This window comes from Pseudophryne corroboree, chromosome 12 (assembly GCF_028390025.1).
Source record: "Pseudophryne corroboree isolate aPseCor3 chromosome 12, aPseCor3.hap2, whole genome shotgun sequence".
Classification (NCBI taxonomy): domain Eukaryota; kingdom Metazoa; phylum Chordata; class Amphibia; order Anura; family Myobatrachidae; genus Pseudophryne; species Pseudophryne corroboree.
The window spans coordinates 131,903,834-131,931,772 of NC_086455.1; the positions used below are offsets into that span (position 1 = coordinate 131,903,834).

Sequence of the window (27,939 nt, forward strand, 5' to 3'; positions counted from 1 at the left end):
CTTTGACCAAGGTGTCGAACCTGTAGAACTTAACAAACGTGTTTACACCAGTAAGGTCGAGCCGCCCAAGAACCCACCGACCTTGTGGAGTGGGCCTGAACCGAACTCAGCAGCGGCAGAGCAGCTGAAGTTTAGGCTTGTTGGATAGTCAATTTGAGCCAACGAGCGATGGACTGCTTGGAGGCAGGATGACCAATTTTCGTAGCATCATAAAGGACGAAAAGCGAGTCAGACTTCCTGTGACGAGCAGTCCTTTTGATGTAAATCCTTAAAGCCCTTACAACATCCAGGGACTTTGGAGCAACGGAAGTGTCGGATAAGACTGGAGCCACGATTGGTTGATTTACACGAAAGGCCAACACCACCTTCGGCAAATACTGTGGGAAAGTTCTGAGCCCAGCCCTATTTTCATGGAATACCTAGCATAGGCACTTACATGACAAGGCCTCCAATTCAGACACTCGCCGAGCAGAAGCCAATGCCAGTAATATAACAGTCTTCCATGTTAGGTATGTTAAGTCAACCCTATGCAGGGATTCAAACTAATCCGACTGGAGAAAAGGTCAACACGACATTGAGGTCCAATGGAGCAGTGGGAGGAACAAAGGGTGGCTGAATTTGCAAAACCTCCTTAAGAAAGGTCTGCACTTCAGGAAGTAACGCCAGTTGTTTCTGGAAGAAGACAGAGAGAGACGAAATCTGAACCTTGATGGAGCCTAATCGTAGGCCCTTATCCACTCCTGCTTGCAGGAACAGTAGAAATCTGCCCAGACGAAATTCCACAGGAGAACATTTTCAACCCTCACACCAAGAAACATTTCTTCCAAATACAGTGGTAACGTTTGGAGGTAACCACCTTACGGGCCTGAACCATAGTGGAAACCTCCTTGGACGGAAGACCCTTCCTGGTTAAAACCTCCCTCTCAACCTCCAGACCGACAAACGTAGCCGCTGCAAGTCTGGATAGACGAACGGTCCTTGTTGAAGAAGGTCCTTGAGCAGCGGCAGAGGCCAGATATCCTCCAACGACAGGGTCAGGAGGTCCGCATACCAGGCCCGTCGAGGCCAATCCGGAGCAATGAGAATTGCCTGAACCCGTTCCTGTTTGAATCGTTTGAAAACTCTTGGGATTAGAGGAATTGGAGGAAACAGGTAAACAAACTGGTAAGTCCATGGCGTGGTCAGAGCGTCTACTGCAACCACCTGTGGGTCCCTCGTTCTGGAGCAGTAACGTCGGAGCTTCTTGTTGAGACAAGAAGCCATCAGGTCTATCTGTGGACAACCCCACCGGTGAAAAAGTTGTTGAAACACCCGAGGGTGGAGGCCCCATTCTCCCGGATGAAGGTCGTGCATGTTAGGAAGTCCGCTTCCCAGTTGTCCACTCCTGGAATGTTAACTGCTGAGATGGCCCTTGTCTTGGCTTCTGCCCAGAGGAGTATTCCTAACACCTCTCGCATTGCAGCCCTGCTTCTTATTCCTCCCTGTCAGTTGATGTACGCTACTGCCGCAGTGTTGTCCGACTGCACCTGGATGGCCCGATTCCGAAGTAGGTATGAGAAACACAGAATTTGAAAGCAGATAAGAACCACTTGGCCCATCTAGTCTGCCCCTTTTTTATCCTTTAGGTAATCTCAACCTTTTTTTAACCTTACTTCTTTGTAAGGATATTCATATGCCTATCCCAAGCATGTTTAAATTGCTCTACAGTCTTAACCTCTACAACCTCTGATGGCAGGCTATTCCACTTGTCCACTACCCTTTCTGTGAAGTAATATTTCCTTAAATTTCCCCTGAACCTGCCTCCCTCCAGTTTGAATGTATGTCCTCGAGTTCTAATACTCCTCTTCCTTTGAAGAATGTTTTCTACCTGAACTTCGTTAAAACCCTTGGTATAGTTAAAATATCATGTCCTCCCTTTCCCTTCTCTCCTCCAAACTATACATGTTAAGATCTTTTAGCCTTTCCTGGTAAGTTTTGTGATGTAGGCCATGCACCAATTTAGTTGCCCTTCTTTGTACAATCTCTAATGTATTTATATCCTTTTTGAGATATGGTCTCCCGAACTGTACACAGTATTCCAGAGGAGGCCGTAACAATGACCTATACAGTGGCATTATTACTTCTTTTGTCCTGCTACTGATTCCTCTCGCTATGCAACCAAGCATCTGACTTGCCTTTCGCACTGATTTTTGGCATTGCTTTCCTGCCTTTAGGTCACTTGACATAGTAACTCCTAAATCCCCTTCCTCCTCAGTAGTTTCCATTATAGTACCCTTGATACTATATTTAGCCTTTGGGTTTTTGAGACTCAAGTGCTTGAGTTTGCTTCCACCCAAAGGAGTATTCTTGATACCACTTGCATTGCGGCCCTGCTTCTTGTTCCTCCCTTCCGGTTGATGTACACCATTGCCGTGGCGTTGTCCAACTGCACCTGGATGGCCTGATTCTGAAGCAGGGATGAGGCCTGTATTAGAGCAATGTAAATTGCCCTGAGTTCCAGGATATTGATTGGAAGAGTAGACTCCTTAAACGACCATGTCCCCTGGAACTGCGCTCCTTGAGTCACAGCCCCCCAACCCCGGAGGCTGCCAACATGACTGGGTGTTGAAATTCCGACCCTCCACCAGATGGGGAACTTGTAGCCACCATAGCAGGGATAGCCTTGCTTTCGGTGATAAGGTTATATGCTGATGCATGCGAGATCCCGACCATTTGTCCAACAAATCCAGTTGAAATGGCCACGCACAGAACCTGCAGTACTGTATCGCCTCGTAGGAGGCCACCATCTTGCCCAGCAAGCAGATGCAAAGATGAATTGAGACCACGTGAGGTTTCAGCACCGGACCATAGACTGAATAGCCAAGGCATTGTCCATGAGGAGGAAAACCTTCCGATATACCGTATCCAGGGTCATCCCCAAGAACTGAATTCCCTGAGACAGTTCCAAGTGAGATTTCTGGAAATTGAGTATACATCCGTGATCTGTAAGCAAGCGAGTAGTCAAGTCTATAATGTGAAGTAGTTGTTCCCTGGACACCGCCTTGATCAGATGATCAACCAGGTACGGAATTATTTGGACACCCCTCATGCACAGTTGTCGCATAATTTCCGACATGACATTTGTGAATACCCTTGGGGCTGTGGAGAGACCGAAGGGCAAGGCCTGAAAATAAGAATTTACTTACCGATAATTCTATTTCTCATAGTCCGTAGTGGATGCTGGGACTCCGTCAGGACCATGGGGAATAGCGGGCTCCGCAGGAGACAGGGCACATCTAAATAAAGCTTTTAGGATCACATGGTGCGTACTGGCTCCTCCCCCTATGACCCTCCTCCAAGCCTCAGTTAGGTACTGTGCCCGGACGAGCGTACACAATAAGGAAGGATCTTGAATCCCGGGTAAGACTCATACCAGCCACACCAATCACACCGTACAACTTGTGATCTGAACCCAGTTAACAGTATGATAACAAAAAACGAAGTAGCCTCTGAAAAGATGGCTCACAACAATAGTAATAACCCGATCTTTGTAACAATAACTATGTACAAGTATTGCAGACAATCCGCACTTGGGATGGGCGCCCAGCATCCACTACGGACTATGAGAAATAGAATTATCGGTAAGTAAATTCTTATTTTCTCTAACGTCCTAGTGGATGCTGGGACTCCGTCAGGACCATGGGGATTATACCAAAGCTCCCAAACGGGCGGGAGAGTGCGGATGACTCTGCAGCACCGAATGAGAGAACTCCAGGTCCTCCTTAGCCAGAGTATCAAATTTGTAAAATTTTACAAACGTTTTCTCCCCTGACCACGTAGCTGCTCGGCAAAGTTGTAATGCCGAGACCCCTCGGGCAGCCGCCCAAGATGAGCCCACTTTCCTTGTGGAGTGGGCCTTTACAGATTTAGGCTGTGGCAGGCCTGCCACAGAATGTGCAAGTTGGATTGTGCTACAGATCCAACGTGCAATCGTCTGTTTAGACGCAGGAGCACCCATCTTGTTGGGTGCATACAATATAAACAACGAGTCAGATTTTCTGACTCCAGCTGTCCTTGAAATATATATTTTTAATGCTCTGACAACGTCCAGTAACTTGGAGTCCTCCAAGTCGCTAGTAGCCGCAGGCACCACAATAGGCTGGTTCAAGTGAAAAGCCGAAACCACCTTAGGGAGAAAATGAGGACGTGTCCGCAGTTCTGCCCTGTCCGAATGGAAAATCAGATATGGGCTTTTGTATGATAAAGCCGCCAACTCTGAAACTCTCCTGGCTGAAGCCAGGGCCAATAGCATGGTTACCTTCCATGTAAGGTATTTTAAATCTACCGATTTTAGAGGCTCAAACCAATGAGATTTGAGAAAATTCAAAACTACGTTCAAATCCCACGGTGCCACTGGAGGCACTATTGGGGGTTGTATATGTAGTACACCTTTGACAAAAGTTTGTACTTCAGGCACTGATGCCAATTCCTTCTGGAAGAAGATTGATAAGGCCGAAATTTGAACTTTAATGGACCCCAATTTTAGGCCCATAGACAATCCTGCTTGCAGGAAATGTAAGAATCGACCCAATTGAAATTCTTCCGTTGGAGCCTTCTTGGCCTCACACCACGCAACATATTTCCGCCAAATGCGGTGATAATGTTGTACAGTCACTTACTTTCTAGCCTTAATCAAGGTAGGAATAACTTCCTCTGGAATGCCCTTTTCTTTTAGAATCCGGCGTTCAACCGCCATGCCGTCAAACGCAGACGCGGTAAGTCTTGGAACATACAAGGTCCCTGCTGAAGCAGATCCCTTCTTAGAGGTAGAGGCCACGGATCCTCCGTGAGCATCTCTTGAAGTTCCGGATACCAAGTTCTTCTTGGCCAGTCCGGAGCCACCAGTATTGTTCTTACTCCTCTTTTCCGTATAATTCTCAGTACCTTTGGTATGAGAGGCAGAGGAGGGAACACATACACTGACTGGTACACCCACGGTGTTACCAGAGCGTCCACAGCTATTGCCTGAGGGTCTCTTGACCTGGCGCAATATCTGTCCAATTTTTTGTTGAGGCGAGACGCCATCATGTCCACCTTTGGTTTTTCCCAACGGTTCACAATCATGTGGAAGACTTCTGGATGAAGTCCCCACTCTCCCGGGTGAAGGTCGTGTCTGCTGAGGAAGTCTGCTTCCCAGTTGTCCACTCCCGGGATGAACACTGCTGACAGTGCTATGACATGATTCTCCGCCCAGCGCAGAATCCTTGCAGCTTCTGTCATTGCTCTTCTGCTTCTCGTGCCGCCTTGTCGGTTTACGTGGGCGACTGCCGTGATGTTGTCCGACTGGATCAACACCGGCTGACCCTGAAGCAGCGATTTTGCCAGGCTTAGAGCATTGTAGATCGCTCTTAGCTCCAGTATATTTATGTGAAGGGACGTCTCCAGGTTTGACCACACGCCGTGGAAGTTTCTTCCCTGTGTGACTGCTCCCCAGCCTCGTAGGCTGGCATCCGTAGTCACCAGGACCCAGTCCTGTATGCCGAATCTGCGGCCCTCTAACAGATGGGCACTCTGCAACCACCACAGGAGAGACAACCTTGTTCTTGGTGACAGTGTTATCCGCTGATGCATCTGCAGATGCGATCCGGACCATTTGTCCAGCAGATCCCACTGAAATGTCCGTGCATGGAATCTGCCGAATGGAATCGCTTCGTAAGAAGCCACCATCTTTCCCAGGACTCTTGTGCATTGATGTACTGACACAGTTCCTGGTTTTAGGAGGTTCCTGACAAGTTCGGATAACTCCCTTGCTTTCTCCTCCGGGAGAAACACCTTTTTCTGAACCGTGTCCAGAATCATTCCCAGGAACAGCAGACGAGTTGTCGGGGTCAATTGAGATTTTGGAAGATTCAGAATCCACCCGTGTTGCTGAAGCACTACCTGGGTTAGTGCTACACCGACTTCCAGCTGTTCTCTGGACTTTGCCCTTATCAGGAGATCGTCCAAGTAAGGGATAATTAATACGCCTTTTCTTCGTAGAAGAACCATCATTTCGGTCATTACCTTGGTAAAGACCCGAGGGGCCGTGGACAAACCAAACGGCAGCGTTTGAAACTGATAATGACAGTCTTGTATCACGAACCTGAGATACCCTTGGTGTGAGGGGTAAATTGGGACATGCAGATAAGCATCTTTTATGTCCAGGGACACCATGAAGTCCCCTTCTTCCAGATTCGCTATCACTGCTCTGAGTGACTCCATCTTGAACTTGAATTTCTGTATGTACAGGTTCAAGGATTTCAGGTTTAGAATAGGTCTTACCGAACCGTCCGGCTTCGGTACCACAAATAGTGTGGAATAATACCCCTTCCCCTGTTGTAGGAGGGGTACCTTGACTATCACCTGCTGAGAATACAGCTTGTGAATGGCTTCCAAAACCGACGTCCTTTCTGAGGGAGACGTTGGTAAAGCAGACTTTAGGAACCGGCGAGGGGGAGACCTTTTGAACTCCAACATGTAACCCTGAGATATTATCTGCAGGATCCACGGGTCCACTTGTGAGCGAGCCCACTGATTGCTGAAAATCTTGAGTCGACCCCCCACCGCTCCTGAGTCCGCTTGTAAAGCCCCAGCGTCATGCTGATGGCTTTGTAGAACCCGGGGCGGGCTTCTGGTCCTGGGCAGGGGCTGCTTGCTGCCCTCTCTTACCCTTTCCTCTGCCTCGCGGCAGATAAGACTGTCCTTTTGGTCGCTTGTTTTTATAGGAGCGAAAGGACTGCGGCTGAAAAGACGGTGTCTTTTTCTGTTGGGAGGGGGTCTGAGGTAAAAAAGTGGATTTGCCGGCAGTTGCCGTGGCCACCAGGTCCGAAAGACCAACCCCAAATAATTCCTCTCCTTTATATGGCAATACTTCCATATGCCTTTTGGAATCCGCATCACCTGACCACTGTCGCGTCCATAAACTTCTTCTGGCAGATATGGACATCGCGCTTACTCTTGATGCTAGAGTACAAATATCTCTCTGAGCATCTCGCATATAAAGAAAAGCATCCTTTAATTGCTCTAGAGTCAATAAAATACTGTCCCTATCCAGGGTATCAATATTTTCAGTCAGAGAATCCAACCACACTACCCCAGCACTGCACATCCAGGCTGAGGCTATTGCCGGTCGCAGTATAACACCAGTATGTGTGTATATACTCTTCAGTGTAGTTTCCAGCCTCCTATCTGCTGGATCCTTGAGGGCGGCCGTATCAGGAGACGGCAACGCCACTTGCTTTGATAAACGTGTGAGCGCCTTATCCACCCTAGGGGGTGTTTCCCAGCGCGCCCTAACCTCTGGTGGGAAAGGGTATAATGCCAATAACTTCTTGGAAATTAGCAGTTTTCTATCTGGGTTAACCCACGCTTCGTCACACACGTCATTCAATTCCTCTGATTCTGGAAAAGCTACAGGTAGTTTTTTCACCCCCCACATAATACCCCTTTTTGAGGTACCAGCAGTATCAGAGATCTGCAAAGCCTCCTTCATTGCCGTGATCATATAACGTGTGGCCCTATTGGAAAATACGTTTGTTTCTTCACCGTCGACACTAGATTCATCTGTGTCGGTACCCGTGTCGACTGACTGAGGTAAGGGACGTTTTACAGCCCCTGACGGTGTCTGAGACGCCTGAGCCGGTACTAACTGGTTTTCCGGCCGTCTCATTTCGTCAACTGACTTTTGTAATGTGCTAACATTATCACGTAATTCCATAACTAAAGCCATCCATTCCGGTGTCGACTCCCTAGGGGGTGACATCACCATTACCGGCAATTGCTCTGCCTCCACACCAACATCGTCCTCATACATGTCGACACACACGTACCGACACACAGCAGCCACACAGGGAATGCTCTAATCGAAGACAGGACCCTCTTAGCCCTTTGGGGAGACAGAGGGAGAGTTTGCCAGCACACACCAAAAACGCTATAAATGTATATAAACAACCCTAGAAGGTGTTGTTTTTGATATAAGCGCTTTTAATATATCAATATCGCCAAATTATGCCCCCCTTCTCTTTGTTACCCTGTTTCTGTAGTGCAGTGCAGGGGAGAGTCCTGGGAGCCTTCCTCACCAGCGGAGCTGAGCAGGAAAATGGCGCTGAGTGCTGAGGAGAATAAGCTCCGCCCCTTTTTCGGCGGGCTTTTCTCCCGGGTTTTAAGAAAACTGGCCTGGGTTAAATACATACATATAGCCTTAATGGCTATATGTGATGTATTTATTTTGCCACTAAAGGTATTTAATATTGCTGCCCAGGGCGCCCCCAGCAGCGCCCTGCACCCTCCGTGACTGAATCAGTGAGACGTGTAGCAACAATGGCGCACAGCTGCAGTGCTGTGCGCTACCTTCATGAAGACTGAGGAGTCTTCTGCCGCCTGCTTTCCGGACCTCCGTCTTCAGCGTCTGTAAGGGGGATCGGCGGCGCGGCTCCGGGACGAACCCCAGGAGGACCTGTGTTCCGACTCCCTCTGGAGCTAAGTGTCCAGTAGCCTAAGACTCCAATCCATCCTGCACGCAGGTGAGTTGGAAATCTCTCCCCTAAGTCCCTCGATGCAGTGATCCTGTTGCCAGCAGGATTCACTGAGATTTAAACCTAAAAAAACTTTTTCTAAGCAGCTCTTTAGGAGAGCCACCTAGATTGCACCCTTCTCGGACGGGCACAAAAACCTAACTGAGGCTTGGAGGAGGGTCATAGGGGGAGGAGCCAGTACGCACCATGTGATCCTAAAAGCTTTATTTAGATGTGCCCTGTCTCCTGCGGAGCCCGCTATTCCCCATGGTCCTGACGGAGTCCCAGCATCCACTAGGACGTTAGAGAAACTGGAAATGCTGGTCCAGAATCGCAAACCTGAGGAACTTGGTGAGGGGGCCAAATCGGGATATGTAGGTATGGGTCCTTTATATCCAGGGACACCAGGAACTCCGCCGCCTCCAGATTCGCTATCACGGCTCTTACAGATTCCATCTTGAATTTGAACACCCAAAGAAACGGGTTCAGTGATTTGAGGTTCAAGATTGGTCGAACCGTGCAGTCCGGCTACGGAACAACAAGAGAGGCTTGAGTAAAATCCCTTTGTGTGCAGGTGAGGAGGAACTGGAACAGTAACTCCTATAGAAAGCAGCTTTTGCACTGCCTCCTGTAAGGAAGCTCGTAAGGCTGACCTGAAGAATCAGAGAGGAGGGAGTTCCTGGAATTCCAGCCGGTATCCTTGGGATATGAGGTCCCTCACCCAAGGATCCCGGCATGACTCTGCCCAAATGTGGGTGAAGTGCTGAAGGCGAGCACCTACCTGAAAGTCGCCATCCTGCTGGGGCCAATCGTCACGCGGAGGGCTTCGTGGAAGAGCTCCAGAGGCCTGTTCCGCAGGTCCAGTAGATGCTAGTTTAGGGGACTTACCGCGAGATCCTCTAGCAGAATTGGAGGCAACTCTGGCTTAGTCTCTGAATCTGGCCACCCGAAAGGACTGCAGGGAGGGTCCAGGATAGGGACGTCTGGCAGGTGGCGGGGCAGCCGTCAGATAATAAGAATTTACTTACCGATAATTCTATTTCTCTCAGTCCGTAGTGGATGCTGGGAACTCCGTAAGGACCATGGGGAATAGCGGCTCCGCAGGAGACTGGGCACAAAAAGTAAAAGCTTTAGACTAGCTGGTGTGCACTGGCTCCTCCCCCTATGACCCTCCTCCAAGCCTCAGTTAAGATACTGTGCCCGGACGAGCGTACATAATAAGGAAGGATCTTGAATCCCGGGTAAGACTCATACCAGCCACACCAATCACACCGTACAACTCGTGATCTGAACCCAGTTAACAGTATGATAACCGTAGGAGCCTCTGAAAAGATGGCTTCCAACAATAAACAACCCGATTTGTTTGTAACAATAACTATATACAAGTATTGCAGACAATCCGCACTTGGGATGGGCGCCCAGCATCCACTACGGACTATGAGAAATGGAATTATCGGTAAGTAAATTCTTATTTTCTCTGACGTCCTAGTGGATGCTGGGAACTCCGTAAGGACCATGGGGATTATGCTTTATATATAAAGCTCCCAAACGGGCGGGAGAGTGCGGATGACTCTGCAGCACCGAATGAGAGAACTCCAGGTCCTCCTCAGCCAGGGTATCAAATTTGTAGAATTTAGCAAACGTGTTTGCCCCTGACCAAGTAGCTGCTCGGCAAAGTTGTAAAGCCGCCCAAGATGAGCCCACCTTCCTTGTGGAATGGGCTTTTACAGATTTTGGCTGTGGCAGGCCTGCCACAGAATGTGCAAGTTGAATTGTACTACAAATCCAACGAGCAATCGTCTGCTTAGAAGCAGGCGCACCCAGCTTGTTGGGTGCATACAGTATAAACAGCGAGTCAGATTTTCTGACTCCAGCCGTCCTGGAAACATATATTTTCAGGGCCCTGACTACGTCCAGCAACTTGGAGTCCTCCAAGTCCCTAGTAGCCACAGGTACCACCAATAGGTTGATTCATGTGAAACGCTGAAACCACCTTAGGGAGAAATTGAGGACGAGTCCTCAATTCCGCCCTATCCGAATGAAATATCAGGTAAGGGCTTTTATAGGATAAAGCCGCCAATTCTGATACGCGCCTGGCTGAAGCCAGGGCCAACAGCATTACCACTTTCCATGTGAGATATTTTAAATCCACTGTGGCAAGTGGTTCAAACCAATGTGATTTTAGGAACCCTAAAACTACATTGAGATCCCAAGGTACCACTGGAGGCACAAAAGGAGGCTGTATATGCAGTACCCCTTTGACAAACGTCTGAACTTCAGGCACTGAAGCCAGTTCTTTCTGGAAGAAGATCGACAGGGCCGAAATTTGAACCTTAATGGATCCTAATTTTAGGCCCATAGACAATCCTGCTTGCAGGAAATGTAGGAAACGACCCAGTTGAAATTCCTCCGTAGGGGCCTTCTTGGCCTCACACCACGCAACATATTTTCGCCCAATGCGATGATAATGTTTTGCAGTTACATCCTTCCTGGCCTTGATCAGGGTAGGAATGACTTCATCTGGAATGCCTTTTTCCTTCAGGATCCGGCGTTCAACCGCCATGCCGTCAAACGCAGCCGCGGTAAGTCTTGGAACAGACAAGGTCCCTGCTGGAGCAGGTCCTTCCTTAGAGGTAGAGGCCACGGGTCCTCCGTGAGCATCTCTTGCAGCTCCGGGTACAAAGTTCTTCTTGGCCAATCCGGAGCCACGAGTATCGTTCTTACTCCTCTCCTTCTTATGATTCTCAGTACTTTTGGTATGAGAGGAAGAGGAGGGAACACATATACCGACTGGAACACCCACGGAGTTACCAGAGCGTCCACCGCTATTGCCTGAGGGTCCCTTGACCTGGCGCAATATCTGTCCAGTTTCTTGTTGAGACGGGACGCCATCATGTCCACCTTTGGTTTTTTCCAACGGTTTACAATCACTTGGAAGACTTCTGGATGAAGTCCCCACTCCCCTGGGTGGAGGTCGTGTCTGCTGAGGAAGTCTGCTTCCCAGTTGTCCACTCCCGGAATGAACACTGCTGACAGTGCTATCACATGATATTCCGCCCAGCGGAGAATCCTTGTGACTTAGGGCATTGTAAATGGCCCTTAGCTCTAGGATATTTATGTGAAGAGACGTTTCCATGCTTGACCACAAGCCCTGGAAATTTCTTCCCTGTGTGACTGCTCCCCAGCCTCTCAGGCTGGCATCCGTGGTTACCAGCATCCAATCCTGAATGCCGAATCTGCGGCCCTCTAGAAGATGAGCCTTCTGTAACCACCACAGGAGAGATACCCTTGTCCTTGGAGATAGGGTTATCCGCTGATGCATCTGAAGATGCGATCCGGACCATTTGTCCAGCAGATCCCACTGAAAAGTTCTTGCATGGAATCTTCCGAATGGAATCGCTTCGTAAGAAGCCACCATTTTTCCCAGGACTCTTGTGCACTGATGCACTGACACTTGTCCTGGTTTTAGGAGGTTCTTGACTAGCTCGGATAACTCCCTGGCCTTCTCCTCCAGGAGAAACACCTTTTTCTGGACTGTGTCCAGAATCATCCCTAGGAACAGTAGACGTGTTGTTGGAATCAGCTGTGATTTTGGGATATTTAGAATCCACCCGTGCTGACGTAGCACTACCTGAGATAGTGCTACTCCGACCTCTAACTGTTCCCTGGACCTTGCCCTTATCAGGAGATCGTCCAAGTAAGGGATAATTAATACGCCTTTTCTTCGAAGAAGAATCATCATTTCGGCCATTACCTTGGTAAAGACCCGTGGTGCCGTGGACAATCCAAACGGCAGCGTCTGAAACTGATAATGACAGTTTTGTATCACAAACCTGAGGTACCCTTGGTGAGAAGGGTAGATTGGGACATGGAGATAAGCATCCTCGATGTCTAGAGATACCATATAGTCCCCTTCTTCCAGGTTCGCTATCACTGCTCTGAGTGACTCCATCTTGAATTTGAACCTTTTTATGTAAGTGTTCAAAGATTTTAGATTTAAAATTGGTCTCACCGAGCCGTCCGGCTTCGGTACCACAAACAGCGTGGAATAATACCCCTTTCCCTGTTGTAGGAGGGGTACCTTGATTATCACCTGCTGGGAATACAGCTTGTGAATAGCTTCCAATACTGCCTCCCTGTCGGAGGGAGACGTTGGTAGAGCAGACTTCAGGAACCGGCGAGGGGGAGACGTCTCGAATTCCAATTTGTACCCCTGTGATACTACCTGCAGGATCCAGGGGTCCACTTGCGAGTGAGCCCACTGCGCGCTGAAATTCTTGAGACGGCCCCCCACCGTGCCCGAGTCTGCTTGCAGAGCCCCAGCGTCATGCTGAGGACTTGGCAGAAGCGGGGGAGGGCTTCTGCTCCTGGGAAGAGGCTGCATGGTGCAGTCTTTTTCCCCTTCCTCTGCCCCGGGGCAGGAACGAGCTGCCTTTTTCCCTCTTGCCCTTATAGGGACGAAAGGACTGGGTTTGAAAAGACGGTGTCTTTTTCTGCTGAGAGGTGACCTGGGGTAAAAAGGTGGATTTTCCAGCCGTTGCTGTGGCCACCAGGTCCGATAGACCGACCCCAAATAACTCCTCCCCTTTATACGGCAATACTTCCATATGTCGTTTGGAATCCGCATCACCTGACCACTGTCGCGTCCATAACGTTCTTCTGGCAGAAATGGACATCGCACTTACTCTAGATGCCAGGGTGCAAATATCCCTCTGTGCATCTCGCATATATAGTAATGCATCCTTTAAATGCTCTATAGTTAATAATATACTGTCCCTATCCAGGGTATCAATATTTTCAGTCAGGGAATCCGACCAAGCCACTCCAGCGCTGCACATCCAGGCTGAGGCGATCGCTGGTCGCAGTATAACACCGGTATGTGTGTATATACCTTTTAAGATATTTTCCAGCCTTCTATCAGCTGGTTCCTTGAGAGCGGCCGTATCAGGAGACGGTAACGCCACTTGTTTTGATAAGCGTGTGAGCGCCTTATCTACCCTAGGGGGTGTTTCCCAACGTGCCCTAACCTCTGGCGGGAAAGGGTATAGTGCCAATAATTTATTAGAAATCAGCAGTTTTTTATCGGGGGAAACCCACGCTTTATCACACACCTCATTTAATTCACCTGACTCAGGAAAAACCACTGGTAGTTTTTTCACACCCCACGTAATACCCTTTTTTGTGGTACTTGTAGTGTCAGAAATGTTCAACGCCTCCTTCATTGCCGTGATCATGTAACGTGTGGCCCTACTGGACATTACGTTTGTCTCGTCACCGTCGACACTGGATTCAGTATCCGTGTCAGGGTCTGTGTCGACCATCTGAGGTAACGGGCGTTTTAGCGCCCCTGACGGTGTCTGAGACGCCTGAACAGGCACTAATTGATTTGTCGGCTGTCTCATGTCGTCAACAGTTTTTTGCAAAGTGCTGACATTGTCACGTAATTCTTTAATTACTACCATCCACTCAGGTGTCGACTCCCTAGGGGGTGACATCACTAACACAGGCAATTGCTCTGCTTCCACATCATTTTCCTCCTCATACATGTCGACACAATCGTACCGACACCCAGCACACACACAGGGAATGCTCTGATAGAAGACAGGACCCCACTAGCCCTTTGGGGAGACAGAGGGAGAGTTTGCCAGCACACACCAGAGCGCTATATATATATATATATACAGGGATAACCTTATATAAGTGTTACTCCCTGTTATAGCTGCTGTATTTATATATTAGCTGCCAATAGTGCCCCCCTCTATGTTTTACCCTGTTTCTGTAGTGCAGGACTGCAGGGGAGAGTCAGGGAGCCGTCCTTCCAGCGGAGCTGTGAAAGAAAATGGCGCTTGTGTGCTGAGGAGAAAGGCTCCGCCCCCTTCACGGCGGCCTTTTCTCCCGCTTTTTTCAGGAAACTGGCAGGGGATAAATGCATCCATATAGCCCAGGAGCTATATGTGATGCATTTTTTTTAGCCATATAAGGTTTTTATATCGTTTTTATTGCGTCTCAGGGCGCTCCCCCCCCAGCGCCCTGCACCCTCAGTGACCGGAGTGTGAAGTGTGCTGAGAGCAATGGCGCACAGCTGCAGTGCTGTGCGCTACCTTATTTGAAGACAGGAACGTCTTCTGCCGCCGCTTTCTCCGGACCTCTTCGCTCTTCTGGCTCTGTAAGGGGGCCGGCGGCGCGGCTCCGGGACCCATCCAGGCTGAACCTGTGATCGTCCCTCTGGAGCTAATGTCCAGTAGCCAAGAAGCCCAATCCACTCTGCAGTCAGGTGAGTTCGCTTCTTCTCCCCTTAGTCCCACGATGCAGTGAGCCTGTTGCCAGCAGGACTCACTGAAAATAAAAAACCTATTTAAACTTTTACTTCTAAGCAGCTCAGGAGAGCCACCTAGCTTGCACCCTTCTCGTTCGGGCACAAAAATCTAACTGAGGCTTGCAGGAGGGTCATAGGGGGAGGAGCCAGTGCACACCAGCTAGTCTAAAGCTTTTACTTTTTGTGCCCAGTCTCCTGCGGAGCCGCTATTCCCCATGGTCCTTACGGAGTTCCCAGCATCCACTAGGACGTCAGAGAAATATAGATTTACCTGCAGTTGCCTGAGATACCCATTTGTTCAGCTCTTACCCAAACAAGGCATCACCTGTAAAAGGAAGGTGCTCAACCCCTTCTTTAGAATTAGCATCCGCTGGCCAGTGTCGCAGCCACAGGGCTCTACGCGCCGATACTGCCATAGCAGTGGTACAGCTGTTAATGATACTAAGTTCCTTAACAACCTCACTCAAAGTTTGCAGCATCTTGGATGTGTTGTAGTAATGTAACTATCTCATCTTGAGGTAGTGTAAGCAGTACCTTCAGAATCTCATCAGTCCATTTTACCATGGCTCTAGAAATCCAGCTGCACACTATGGTAGGGCGTTGGGCTACACCCGCTGCAGAGTTAATTGATTTAAGGGTGGTTTCAATCTTACGATAAGCTGGGTCTTTAAGGAAAACAGCACCAGGTACAGGTAAAACAATCTTACGTGACAACCTGGACACAGAAGTATCCACTGTTGGTGGGGTTTTCCAGTCTTTCCTATCCTCTGTAGGGAAAGGGAATGAACTTAACACCCATTTAGGGGTAATACATTTTTTGTCAGGATTTATCCATGCTGCCTTAGCCAGGGTATCTAATTCCTTAGAAACCGGGAGGGTTGCAGAGGACTTGGTTTCACATTAAAAAACAATTCCGCCGTCTGCTCTTCCTCCTTATCAGGGATATTGAGCACCTCTCTAATAACATAAATAAGGGCATCAACGCATGGGGACAGGGAATTATCCTCGTCCACCTCAGCCTCTCCTTCCTCAAACTCTGGTAGTTCTGAATCAGATTGTAATAATTGTGGGAGAGTGCGTTTATGAGAGATCAACAGGGGGGCTGAAGAGCTGTGGTCTACAGCAGCTACCATATCCATCGTTTGTTTCAGGGTCTGTCTTTCTTGCTTAGCCGTAGCTAACTCTGAATACTGGAAATCATAGTTTTTAAATGATTCCATCCACTCAGGTTCCTGCACATTACTACCTTGTGAAGGAATTGAGCTTTGGGTACACATAAGGGACCCCTGTGAGGAAGGTGTAAACCTAGCCTTGCATAAAGTACACACAGACTTATTTGCAAACATGCTTGAGTAGAAACACAGATTAGTATGAAAACACAGTGCAGTATTAGTGAGATATGCACACTTAACCCAGACTACCCTGAATGGAGTGACACAGAGAGAAATTGGAACCAGCACACTACACCACATACTGAGCAGCACCTCGCTGTCTTATGTGTAAATGTGTAATTCTCCACACAGCGGTAGAACCACTGTTTATGATCTCCCCCTTTCACTATAACCCACTGGTATGAAAGTTACAATGGTGATTCAGTGGGTCCTGTGGAGGAGCAGGTCCCTTCATGACGCCAATTTGCACTGGGGACCCGCTAACCGGGTCCCCGGTGTAACACTCACCGCATTGACTTCGGCATCGGTTAAGGGGTGGCGGCATGCTGCCAATGTGGGCTTACAACCAGGGGATGTGAGAAACAGCGCCTCAGCTCAGTGTCCTGATAAATGGGATTACAAACCATTAACTCTTTGAATGTTGGTTCGGTCCTTCCCTTAAGTCCCACGACGCAGGCAGACTGGTTGCCAACCAGTGCTGCCTGAAAATAACAAACTAAAAGAAATTTCTTAAGAAAACTCTTTGGAGAGCAACAGAATGCACCCGGCTCCTTGGGCACATTTTCTAAACGGAGTCTGCTAGGAGGGGAATAGAGGGGAGGAGCCAGCACACACTATTGATTTCTTAAAGTGCCAGGCTTCAGTGGACCCGATCTATACCCCATGGTAATATACTATTCCCCAGTATCCACTAGGAAGTTAGAGAAATGTCAGTTGCTTCAATTTTTCCCAATATGGTTTTTATTTTTACATTCAAATAGATTGCTCGTTAAAAACAATACATCTTCTCACGAAAACACAGGTTCAGTGAAACCTATGGGCGGTATTCAATTCTTTCCGCCCCCTTCCACACCCGTTCTGATTCTGCTGACGGGTGTGGTATCATCATTTCAGCTCGTTACCCCTGGGATAGCGATGCGACCTAACACTTTACACAGCTAAACCTGATAAATATGCGCGATAATGGGGATCACTTTAGAAGGAAGATAAGGCAGTATTCACATGATATATCACATCCAATGTGTATTCGCTGGCCGCAGCCAGTTTTTGCATGAAAAACGTGGCTGTTTTCGGGGATTTAGTTTTGCCTGTCTGAGACAGGTGAAACAAAATCCCTGATAAGCCGTAGCTCGAGACAGCTTATCGGGGCTAGTTAGCTAGCACCTGGTAATCACCCGCAGCCTATGACCGTGGGTAATTCTTTACCCCCTTTATTTTATTAACACGCTCAGTAATAACCTACACCTGTATGCATTATTTTCAAAAAGCATCTTGTTGACATAGCTGCAATCGTGTGATCAAAAACTCTCTAAACTACAGGGTTTTTTTTCTGGAAGAGCAAAGGTGAGAAGAGGAAGGGTAAGTTGGTGACAGCAGGCCATCCGCAAGTGTGGGCTCCTTCCTAACAATGTATTGGCTTTTTAATCCCACTCACCTCATAGATACAGAATGCAGAAACCGGAAAAAGTATCGTAGGATGAGTACTGTCTGGGCTGGGATTAGGCAGGAGATGAGCATGGTGGCAGAAGTCCTTTCCTCATCACTGCTCAAATTTTGGGCCTTGTACAGAGCATCCTGAAGATCTGCGGGCAGTATAGGCTCTGGTAATTCTCTGAAAAACTGCTTGAGAATGCCAGCAACATCACAAGGAGGAGCATTGGATAGGCTGTTATCTCCTTTATCAAGTTTAGACTAATGAAAAATCAGAAAAAGAAAAATTAGGGTGCACGGTCATGAATAATGCAACACAAATGTAAGTGATTTACAAGGCACTGATAAGTGGTAACGTGCAGGAGACAAAGATAAGAAATTAAAGTACAAAGTTGAGTTGATTTCACAAGTGTGGCAAGTGACAAATCATCCAGAGAATGTCATATTGGTCAGAAATGACATTAATAGCTTCCACACAGGGTATGGCGTGAATACCAAACAACCAGATGAGTGACCATTTCAGTAAAATGGCCAAACTGAACTGTTCTGCTACTCCCACATCAAGCAGAGCAATCCAATCCCAAAGGTCAGGTTCCTATTTTGTTTCAAACACACACATACATCATGGTGCAATGGTTAGCATTACTGCCTCACAGCACTGAGGTCATGGGTTCGATTCCAATCATGGCCCTAACTGTGCGGAGTTTGTATATTCTCCCCGTACTTGCGTGAGTGTCCTCCGGGTACTCCGGTTTCCTCCCACAATCCAAAAATATACTGGTAGGTTAATTGGCTCCCAACAAAAATTAACCCCTAAAGTGAATGTGTACATGTGATAGGGAATATAGATTGTAAGCGCCACTGGGGCAGGTACTGATGTGAATGGGCAAATATTCTCTGTACAGCGCTGCAGAATGTGTGTGCGCTATATAAATAACGGGTAATAAATACATTTGTTTTTCTGCCATATAATGGGGTATAACTAGCCTACACATTCACAAATCGTTTAAAATAAGAATTTACTTACCGATAATTCTATTTCTCGTAGTCCGTAGTGGATGCTGGGGACTCCGTAAGGACCATGGGGAATAGCAGCTCCGCAGGAGACTGGGCACAAATAGAAAGCTTTAGGACTACCTGGTGTGCACTGGCTCCTCCCCCTATGACCCTCCTCCAAGCCTCAGTTAGGATACTGTGCCCGGAAGAGCTGACACAATAAGGAAGGATTTTGAATCCCGGGTAAGACTCATACCAGCCACACCAATCACACCGTACAACTTGTGATATGAAACCCAGTTTACAGCATGATAACAGAGGAGCCTCTGAATAGATGGCTCACAACAATAACCCGATTAGTTAACAATAACTATGTACAAGTATTGCAGACAATCCGCACTTGGGATGGGCGCCCAGCATCCACTACGGACTACGAGAAATAGAATTATCGGTAAATAAATTCTTATTTTCTCTGACGTCCTAGTGGATGCTGGGGACTCCGTAAGGACCATGGGGATTATACCAAAGCTCCCAAACGGGCAGGAGAGTGCGGATGACTCTGCAGCACCGAATGAGAAAACTCAAGGTCCTCCTCAGCCAGAGTGTCAAATTTGTAGAATTTTACAAAGGTATTTGACCCGGACCCAGTAGCAGCTCGGCAAGTTGTAAAGCCGAGACCCCTCGGGCAGCCGCCCAAGATGAGCCCACCTTCCTTGTGGAGTGGGCTTTTACAGATTTTGGCTGTGGCAGGCCTGCCACAGAATGCGCAAGCTGAATTGTACTACAAATCCAGCGAGCAATAGTCTGCTTAGAAGCAGGAGCACCCAGCTTGTTGGGTGCGTACAGGATAAACAGCGAGTCAGATTTTCTGACTCCAGCCGTCCTGGAAACATATTTTCAGGGCCCTGACAACGTCCAGCAACTTGGAGTCCTCCAAGTCCCTAGTAGCCGCAGGCACCACAATAGGCTGGTTCAGGTGAAACGCTGAAAGCACCTTAGGGAGAAACTGAGGACGAGTCATCAGATAAGGGCTTTTACAGGATAAAGCCGCCAATTCCGACACGCGCCTGGCCGAAGCCAGGGCCAACAGCATGACCACTTTCCACGTGAGATATTTTAAATCCACAGATTTAAGTGGTTCAAACCAATGTGATTTTAGGAACCCCAAAACTACATTGAGATCCCAAGGTGCCACTGGAGGCACAAAAGGAGGCTGTATATGCAGCACTCCCTTGACAAACGTCTGAACTTCAGGAACTGAAGCCAGTTCTTTCTGGAAGAAAATCGACAGGGCCGAAAACTGAACCTTAATGGATCCCAAATTTGAGGCCCATAGACACTCCTGTTTGCAGGAAATGCAGGAATCGACCCAGTTGAAATTCCTCCGTCGGGGCCTTCCTGGCCTCGCACCACGCAACATATTTTCGCCAAATGCGGTGATAATGCTTTGCGGTTCCATCCTTCCTGGCTTTGATCAGGGTAGGGATGACTTCCTCCGGAATGCCTTTTTCCTTCAGGATCCGGCGTTCAACCGCCATGCCGTCAAACGCAGCCGCGGTAAGTCTTGGAACAGACAGGGTCCCTGCTGGAGCAGGTCCCGTCTTAGAGGTAGAGGCCATGGGTCATCTGTGAGCATATCTTGAAGTTCCGGGTACCAAACCCTTCTTGGCCAATCCGGAGCCACAAGTATAGTTCTTACTCCTCTCCGTCGAATAATTCTCAGTACCTTGGGTATGAGAGGCAGAGGAGGGAACACATAAACCGACTGGTACACCCACGGTGTCACTAGAGCATCCACAGCTATCATGTCCACCTTTGGTCGTTCCCAACGGTTTACAATCATGTGGAAGACTTCTGGGTGAAGTCCCCACTCTCCCGGGTGGAGGTCGTGCCTGCTGAGGAAGTCTGCTTCCCAGTTGTCCACTCCCGGAATAAACACTGCTGACAGTGCTATCACATGATTGTCCGCCCATCGGAGAATCCTTGCAGCTTCTGCCATCGCCCTCCTGCTTCTAGTGCCGCCCTGTCTGTTTACGTGGGCGACCGCCGTGATGTTGTCTGATTGGATCAGTACCGGCTGGTTCTGAAGCAGGGGCCTTGCTTGACTTAGGGCATTGTAAATAGACCTTAGATCCAGAATATTTATGTGAAGCGAAATTTCCTTGGAAATTTCTTCCCTGTGTGACTGCACCCCAGCCCCGAAGGCTGGCATCCGTGGACACCAGGACCCAGTCCTGTATTCCGAATCTGCGGCCCTCTAGTAGATGAGCCCTCTGCAGCCACCACAGCAGCGACACCCTGTTTCTTGCTGACAGGGTTATCCGCTGTTGTATCTGTAGATGGGACCCGGACCATTTGTCCCACTGGAACGTCCTTGCGTGGAACCTTCCGAATGGAATTATGCTTCGTACGAAGCTACCATTTTTCCCAGGACTCGTGTGCATTGATGTACCGACACCTGTCCTGGTTTTAGGATGTCTCTGACTAGAGATGACAACTCCTCAGCTTTTTCCACTGGAATAAACACTCTTTTCTGGTCTGTGTCCAGAATCATTCCCAGGAACAGAAGACGCGTCGTCGGGACCAGCTGTGACTTTGGAATATTGAGAATCCAGCCGTGCTGTTGTAGCACTTCCCGAGAGAGTGCTACCCCCACTACCAACTGTTCTTTGGACCTCGCCTTTATCAGGAGGTCATCCAAGTACGGGATAACAAAAACTTCCTTCTTGCGAAGGAGTATCATCATTTCGGTCATTACCTTGGTAAAGACCTTCGGTGCCGTGGACAACTCCAACGGCAGCGTCTGGAACTGATAGTGACAGTCCTGTACCACACCTCTGAGGTACTCCTGGTGAGGAGGGTAAATGGGGACATGCAGGTACGCATCCTTGATGTCCAGGGAGACCCTGTAATCCCCCTCGTCCAGGCTCGTAATAACCGCCCTGAGCGAATTCCATCTTGAACTTGAATCTTCTGATATAAAAAAAAATCCAAGTATTTTAATTTTAAGATGGGTCTCACCGAACCGTTCTGTTTCGGTACCACAACCATTGTGGAATAGTAACCCCTTCCTTGCTGAAGGAGGGGCATCTTGACAATCACTTGTTGTGATTATAGTGTTGAATAGCCATCCACACCGCCTCCCTGGCAGAGGGAGGTGCCGGTAAGGCAGATTTTAGGAAACAGCGGGGGGAAGAACGTCTCGAACTCCAGCCTGTACCCCTGAGATACTACTTGAAGGACCCAGGGATCCCTGTGAGAGAGCCCACTGGGCGCTGAAATTTCTGAGACGGGCCCCCACCGTACCCGGGTCCGCCTGAGCAGCCCCAGCGCCATGCTGTGGACCTACCGGACGCGGGGAGGACTTCTGCTCTTGGGAACTAGCTGTGTGCTGCAGCTTTTTCCTCTACCTTTGCCTCTCGGCAAAAAGGATGAGCCTCTAGCCCTCTTACTTTTCTGGGGCCGAAAGGACTGTACTTGATGATACGGTGCTTTCTTTTGTTGTGGGGTAACCTGTGGCAACAAAGTCGATTTCCCAGCAGTAGCTGTGGAAACGAGGTCTGAAAAAACCATCCCCAAACAGTTTTACCCCCTTATAGGGCAAACTTCCATGTGCCGATTCAAGTCGGCATCGCCTGACCATTGCCAAGTCCATAACACCCGTCTGGCGGCAATGGACCTAGCGCTTATTTTCGATGCCAGCCGGCCAATATCCCTCTGTGCATCACGCATGTATAAGACCACGTCTTTTGTATGCTCTATTGTCAGCAAAATATTGTCCCTATCCATAGTTATTTTCCGACAGGGAATCTGACCACGCAGCGGGAGCACTGCACAACCATGCCGAAGCAATGGCTGGTCGCAATATAATGCTCGAGTGTGTGACTATATCTTTTAGGGTAACCTCCTGCTTTCTATCAGCAGGATCCTGCAGGGCGGCCGTATCCGGAGACGGTAGTGCCACCTTTTCTGATAAGCGTGTAAGCGCTGTATCTACCCTATGGGGTGTTTCCCCACGTGACCTATCCTCTGGCGGGAAAGGGTACGCTGCCAATAACCGTTTAGAAATTATCAATTTCTTACTGGGGGAAGACCACGCTTCCTCACACACCTCATTTAATTCCTCAGATGCAGGAAAAACTACTACTAGTTTTCTCTCACCAAACACAATACCCTTTTATGTGGTACCTGGGGTATTATCATAAATGTGTAATACATTTTTCATTGCCTCAATCATGTAACGGGTGGACCTATTTGGAGGGTACACTAGTCTCATCGTCGTCGACACTGGAGACGGTATCCGTGTCGACATCTGTGTCTGCCATCTGAGGTAGCGGGCGTTTTTAGAGCCCCCCATGACATTTGAGACGCTGGAACAGGCACAAGCTGAGTAGCCGGCTGTTCTGTGTCGTCGACCTTTTGTGTAAGGAGTTTACACTTTCACGTAATCCTTCCATAAGTCCAACCACACCGGTGTCGACCCCGCAGGGGGTGACAACATATTTACAGGCATGCGCTCTGCCTCCACATCATTATCCTCCATATACATGTCGACACAGCCGTACCGACACACAGCACACACACAGGGAATGCTCTGACAGAGGACAGGACCCCACAAAGCCCTTTGGGGAGACAGAGGGAGAGTATGCCAGCACACACCAGGGCGCTATATGTCACAGGGATATCACCTATAAAGAGTGTTTTCCCTTATAGCTGCATATATATATATTGTATACTGCGCCTAAAATGTGCCCCCCCTCTCTTTTTTAACCCTTTCTGTAGTGTATTAACTGCAGGGGAGAGCCAGGGAGCTTCCCTCCAACGGAGCTGTGAGGGAAAAATGGCGCCAGTGTGCTGACGGAGATAGCTCCGCCCCTTTTTCGCGGACTTTTCTCCCGCATTTTTATGTATTCTGGCAGGGGTTAAAAAGCACCTACATAGCCTCTGGGGCTATATATGGTGCCAGTTTGCCAGCCAAGGTGTCAGTATTGCTGCTCAGGACGCCCCCCCCCCCCCCCAGCGCCCTGCACCCATCAGTGACCGCAGTGTGAGGTGTGCATGAGGAGCAATGGCGCACAGCTGCAGTGCTGTGCGCTACCTTGGTGAAGACTGATGTCTTCTGCCGCCGATTTCAGGAACAACTTCTTGCTTCTGGCTCTGTAAGGGGGCCGGCGGCGCGGCTCTGGGACCGGACTCCGAGGCTGGGCCTGTGTTCGATCCCTCTGGAGCTAATGGTGTCCAGTAGCCTAAGAAGCCCAAGCTGGCTGCAAGCAGGCAGGTTCGCTTCTTCTCCCCTTAGTCCCTCGTAGCAGTGAGCCTGTTGCCAGCAGGTCTCACTGAAAATAAAAAACCTAAACTAACTTTCTATCTAAGAAGCTCAGGAGAGCCCCCTAGTTTGCACCCAGCTCGGCCGGGCACAAAGATCTAACTGAGGCTTGGAGGAGGGTCATAGGGGGAGGAGCCAGTGCACACCAGGTAGTCCTAAAGCTTTCTATTTGTGCCCAGTCTCCTGCGGAGCCGCTATTCCCCATGGTCCTTACGGAGTCCCCTGCATCCACTAGGACGTCAGAGAAAATGACCATGTAAATTTTACTGTAATTGACTTTAGCATCAGTGAGTAATAAGGGAAAAATCTGCTTAGGTCAAAAAACTAAAATACTAATCGTACAGTATACCATTATTATATACTCTGAAAAACAACTCCCATCCAGCACACACAAGACATCTCTTCTTCACTATGCGGTGGATGTGATTTGCATAATTGACAAAATTGCAGTTAATTGACTTGCTATGCCGACATGCACAATGTTTACTGTATTTAAACCCTAACATGTATGGTCGACATTTAGTATCCATGTTGACACTCTGAATGTCAACACAATGACTATAAACCCAGTTGATGACACTACACATCTGTTACCTTCCACTAACTCATTACAATATCTTGCATCATACGATTTCTGTTTTCAATAAACCTGCTCCACGATTAGGCAATTACAGGACAGGGTGTTTAGGAAATATCAAACTGTATGTACTGTACATGGAGGTTAAACGCCGTAGTGTAAAAACAAAACTACCTTCAGCAGCTTCTGTCGTACAACAGATCCAGACTTCCTGAAAAGCCCTTCAGTCTGGGCATGGGTCTCCAAATAATTACAGACTTCTACAAGGAACCTGCCACAGAAAATGTTGTCAGTAAAACCTGAACATTTTATTTCCCAATTCATGCATGGGAGAATCAAAGCAAAGTTGTGCAATAATAATAATAATAAAAACAGTCCGTTTAGTTCCTGACCTCGTGATCTGTATGAACAGCATTCACATCAACATTGTTTGTAAAATACAATGAATTTGTTACAGGAAACCCCAGGGATGTTTCTATGGCTTTCCACCAGACTGGCCCGGGTCATTGCTAGGGATAGATGTGCTATGCCATGCAGTGCTTTCACAAGGATTTATTTTTTCGGGCTGCCTGGCCAGCAAATCTCCCCTGCCACCTGTCACTTTCCCCTCCCGGCTAAATGGAGCTGCTCACCGCGCCATAGTGCAGCTCACAAAGACCCAAGCCGAAAGGAGAATGCTAGCCAACTCGACCCAGCCTGTCGGAGCCACCCCCTTCACCTTTGCCTATGTGTAAGCGTGCGCACCGTGACATACCATCCCCCCATAGGCATTTTGCTTGGCAAAAAACTCTGGGGAGAACACTGCCATGTAAGGCATTACATAAACAAAACCAGGCTGACTAATGCTACTGACAGCTATGGCAATGTTAATTGTAGACTAGTTACTGGCACTGCGCAATGGATCTTTCCAGCCTTATGGGGGGGGTCAGCCAATGCTCATTTCTTTTATTCATTATTGTCTACGCCCTGAATTTACTTCTCATTTAATTTTAAATATGTAAAGTACATACTATATTAATTACCGTGGCAAACTTAATTTGCTGTAAGTGTGTCACTTTCCTTTGCGCATACATAATCCACGTCTGTACGATGAAAGTGACTTATACTTTAATGCTACAGTAGCATACAATGGTTGGTACATCGAGTGTAACACCTGTTATTTTCATCAGTGTGGAATTTTTTTTACATTTAATCACATAATATTTCTGACACTTGCAAAGTTCACAATTCAAAAGACGTTTAAGCAGATCTTACAAAATTATGGGGTTCAAATTAGCCATTTCCACAGTTATTGGGCAAGGGTGTGCACGCATGACAATAAGACCAGTGTTTATGCACCACTCTCTGCCTCCGCCAAAATCCTGAGAGAAATCCCTCCAAAGAGAACACTGCGGCCTTAAGTATGTTCGTTCAATCAGTCTTAGGAAATTGTAACACCCTTATCAATTTAGACTGTATACATGATGCATACTCACATTGGAATATTCCCATACTCTGGAACACATAACTGTGGCAGGGAATAAATAGGGGCTCCAAAGATTTTGCCCTATAGAAAATGTCAAAACAAAAAAGTAAAACTTAATCTTTTCATCAACATATAGAAGTATAAAAATAGGATTTTAAAATTACCTATGGGTAAATCCTTTTCTCGTAGTCCAAAAGAGATATTGGGGAATCTAGTATGATGGGGTATAGACGAGGTCCAAAGGAGCCAGTGCAAGTTAAATTTCTTCAACTGGGTGTGCTGGCTCCTCCCCTCTATGCCACCTCCCACAGGCAGTTATAAGTAAAAACGTGCCCGAAGGAGAAAGGACATATATGAGAGAAGGAAATATGATAACAAAAAGAGTGGTGAGATTTACATACCAGCATACCACTAACCTATAACAACCAGCAACGGCTGGTAGCAACAACAGCAGCAGCTGAACAGGTAACCATATAAAAAGAACCTGCAGAAAAGTCAACGCACTGAGGCGGGCGCCCAATATCCCTTATGGACTACAAGAAAAAGGATTTACCGGTAGGTAATTAAAATCCTATTTTCTCTAGCATACATAAGGGATATTAGGGAATCTAGTACATGGGGATGTCCCAAAGCATCCAGAACGGGCGGAGACTTCTGCGGGACCGCCTGCCCAAACTGGGTATCCTCTTTGGCCAGGGTATCAAACTGGTAGAACTTCATAAAGGTGTTCTTCCCCGACCAGGTAGCAGCTCGGCATAGCTGCAAAACCCAGACTCCTCGGGCAGCCGCCCAGGAAGAACCCACTGATCGTTTAGAGTGGGCCTTCAGAGATTTAGAAACCGGTAAGGCTGCAGACACATAGGCCTGTTGGATAGTAAGCCTAAGCCAACGAGCAATGGACTGCTTTGAATCAGGACAACTAATTTTTCTATGCATCATAGAGCACGAACAAAGAATCCTTCTTTCTGATCCGAGCAGTTCTCTTGACATAGATCTTCAAGGCTCGCACAGCATCCAATGCCTCCGGAGGATCAGAAGCGCCAGAACTGTACGGAATCACAATCTGATTCAAGTGAAAAGCAGAGACAACCTTTGTAAAAGACCAAGTAGGGGGTTTTACACGACAAGGCCCCCAGTTCTGAGACACGTCGAGCAGAATCCAGGGCCAGTGACATCACCATCTTCCAAGTGAGGTATTTGTCTTCTACCGTCAGAGGTTCAAACCAGGAGGACTGTAGAAATTCCAACACTACATTCAGATCCCAGGGTGCCATAGGCAGAACAGAAGGAGGTTGTATGCGGAGTACCCCTTGCAAGAAGGTCTGAACTTCTGGCAACACTGCCAATTTCTTCTGGAAGAAAAATGGAGAGGGCTGAAATCTGGACCTTATTGGAACCCAGACGCAAGCCCTTATCAACACCAGCCTGCAGGAAACGTAAAAAACGTCCCAAGTGAAACTCAGTAGGCGGATACGTGCGATCCTCGCACCAAGAGCCATATCTCCTCCAGATATTATGATAGTGTTTTGACGTCACAGGTTTCCTGGCCTGAACCATGGTAGCAATAACCTTCTTGGAAAGGCCCTTTTGAGCTAGGATGTTCCGCTCAACCTCCCTGCCGTCAAACGAAGTCGTCGTACGTCCGGATAGTTGAACAGTCCTTATTGAAGAAGATAGCTTCTTAGTGGTAGAGGCAAAAGGTTCTTCGACGGACATGTCCAGAAGATCCGAGTACCACGACCTCCGAGGCCAATCCGGGGCATTCAGAATTACTTGAACTCTATGATTTCTAATTCGCTTTAGCAACCTTGGGAGCAATGGAATCAGAGAATACAGGTAGACCAGCCAGTAAGGCTACGCCAGTGAATCCACTGCCCTTGCCCGAGGGTCCCTGGTCCGTGAGCAA

The 27,939-nt window shown here is 48.2% G+C and overlaps 1 protein-coding gene across 5 annotated transcripts in view; it reads right to left on the reverse strand.

Moving 5' to 3' along the window:
* Window positions 1-27,939, reverse strand: part of ARHGAP11A (Rho GTPase activating protein 11A) — a 188,912-nt gene that overhangs the window by 141,161 nt on the left and 19,812 nt on the right. For all 5 annotated transcript variants that reach the window (XM_063948031.1, XM_063948032.1, XM_063948035.1 and 2 more), the window contains exons 2-4: window positions 26,044-26,114; window positions 24,743-24,839; window positions 17,674-17,930 (exon numbers count right to left, since the gene is read on the reverse strand). In XM_063948031.1, the coding sequence (XP_063804101.1) occupies window positions 17,674-17,930; window positions 24,743-24,839; window positions 26,044-26,114 (425 nt within the window). The remainder of the gene's footprint in view (window positions 1-17,673; window positions 17,931-24,742; window positions 24,840-26,043; window positions 26,115-27,939) is intronic.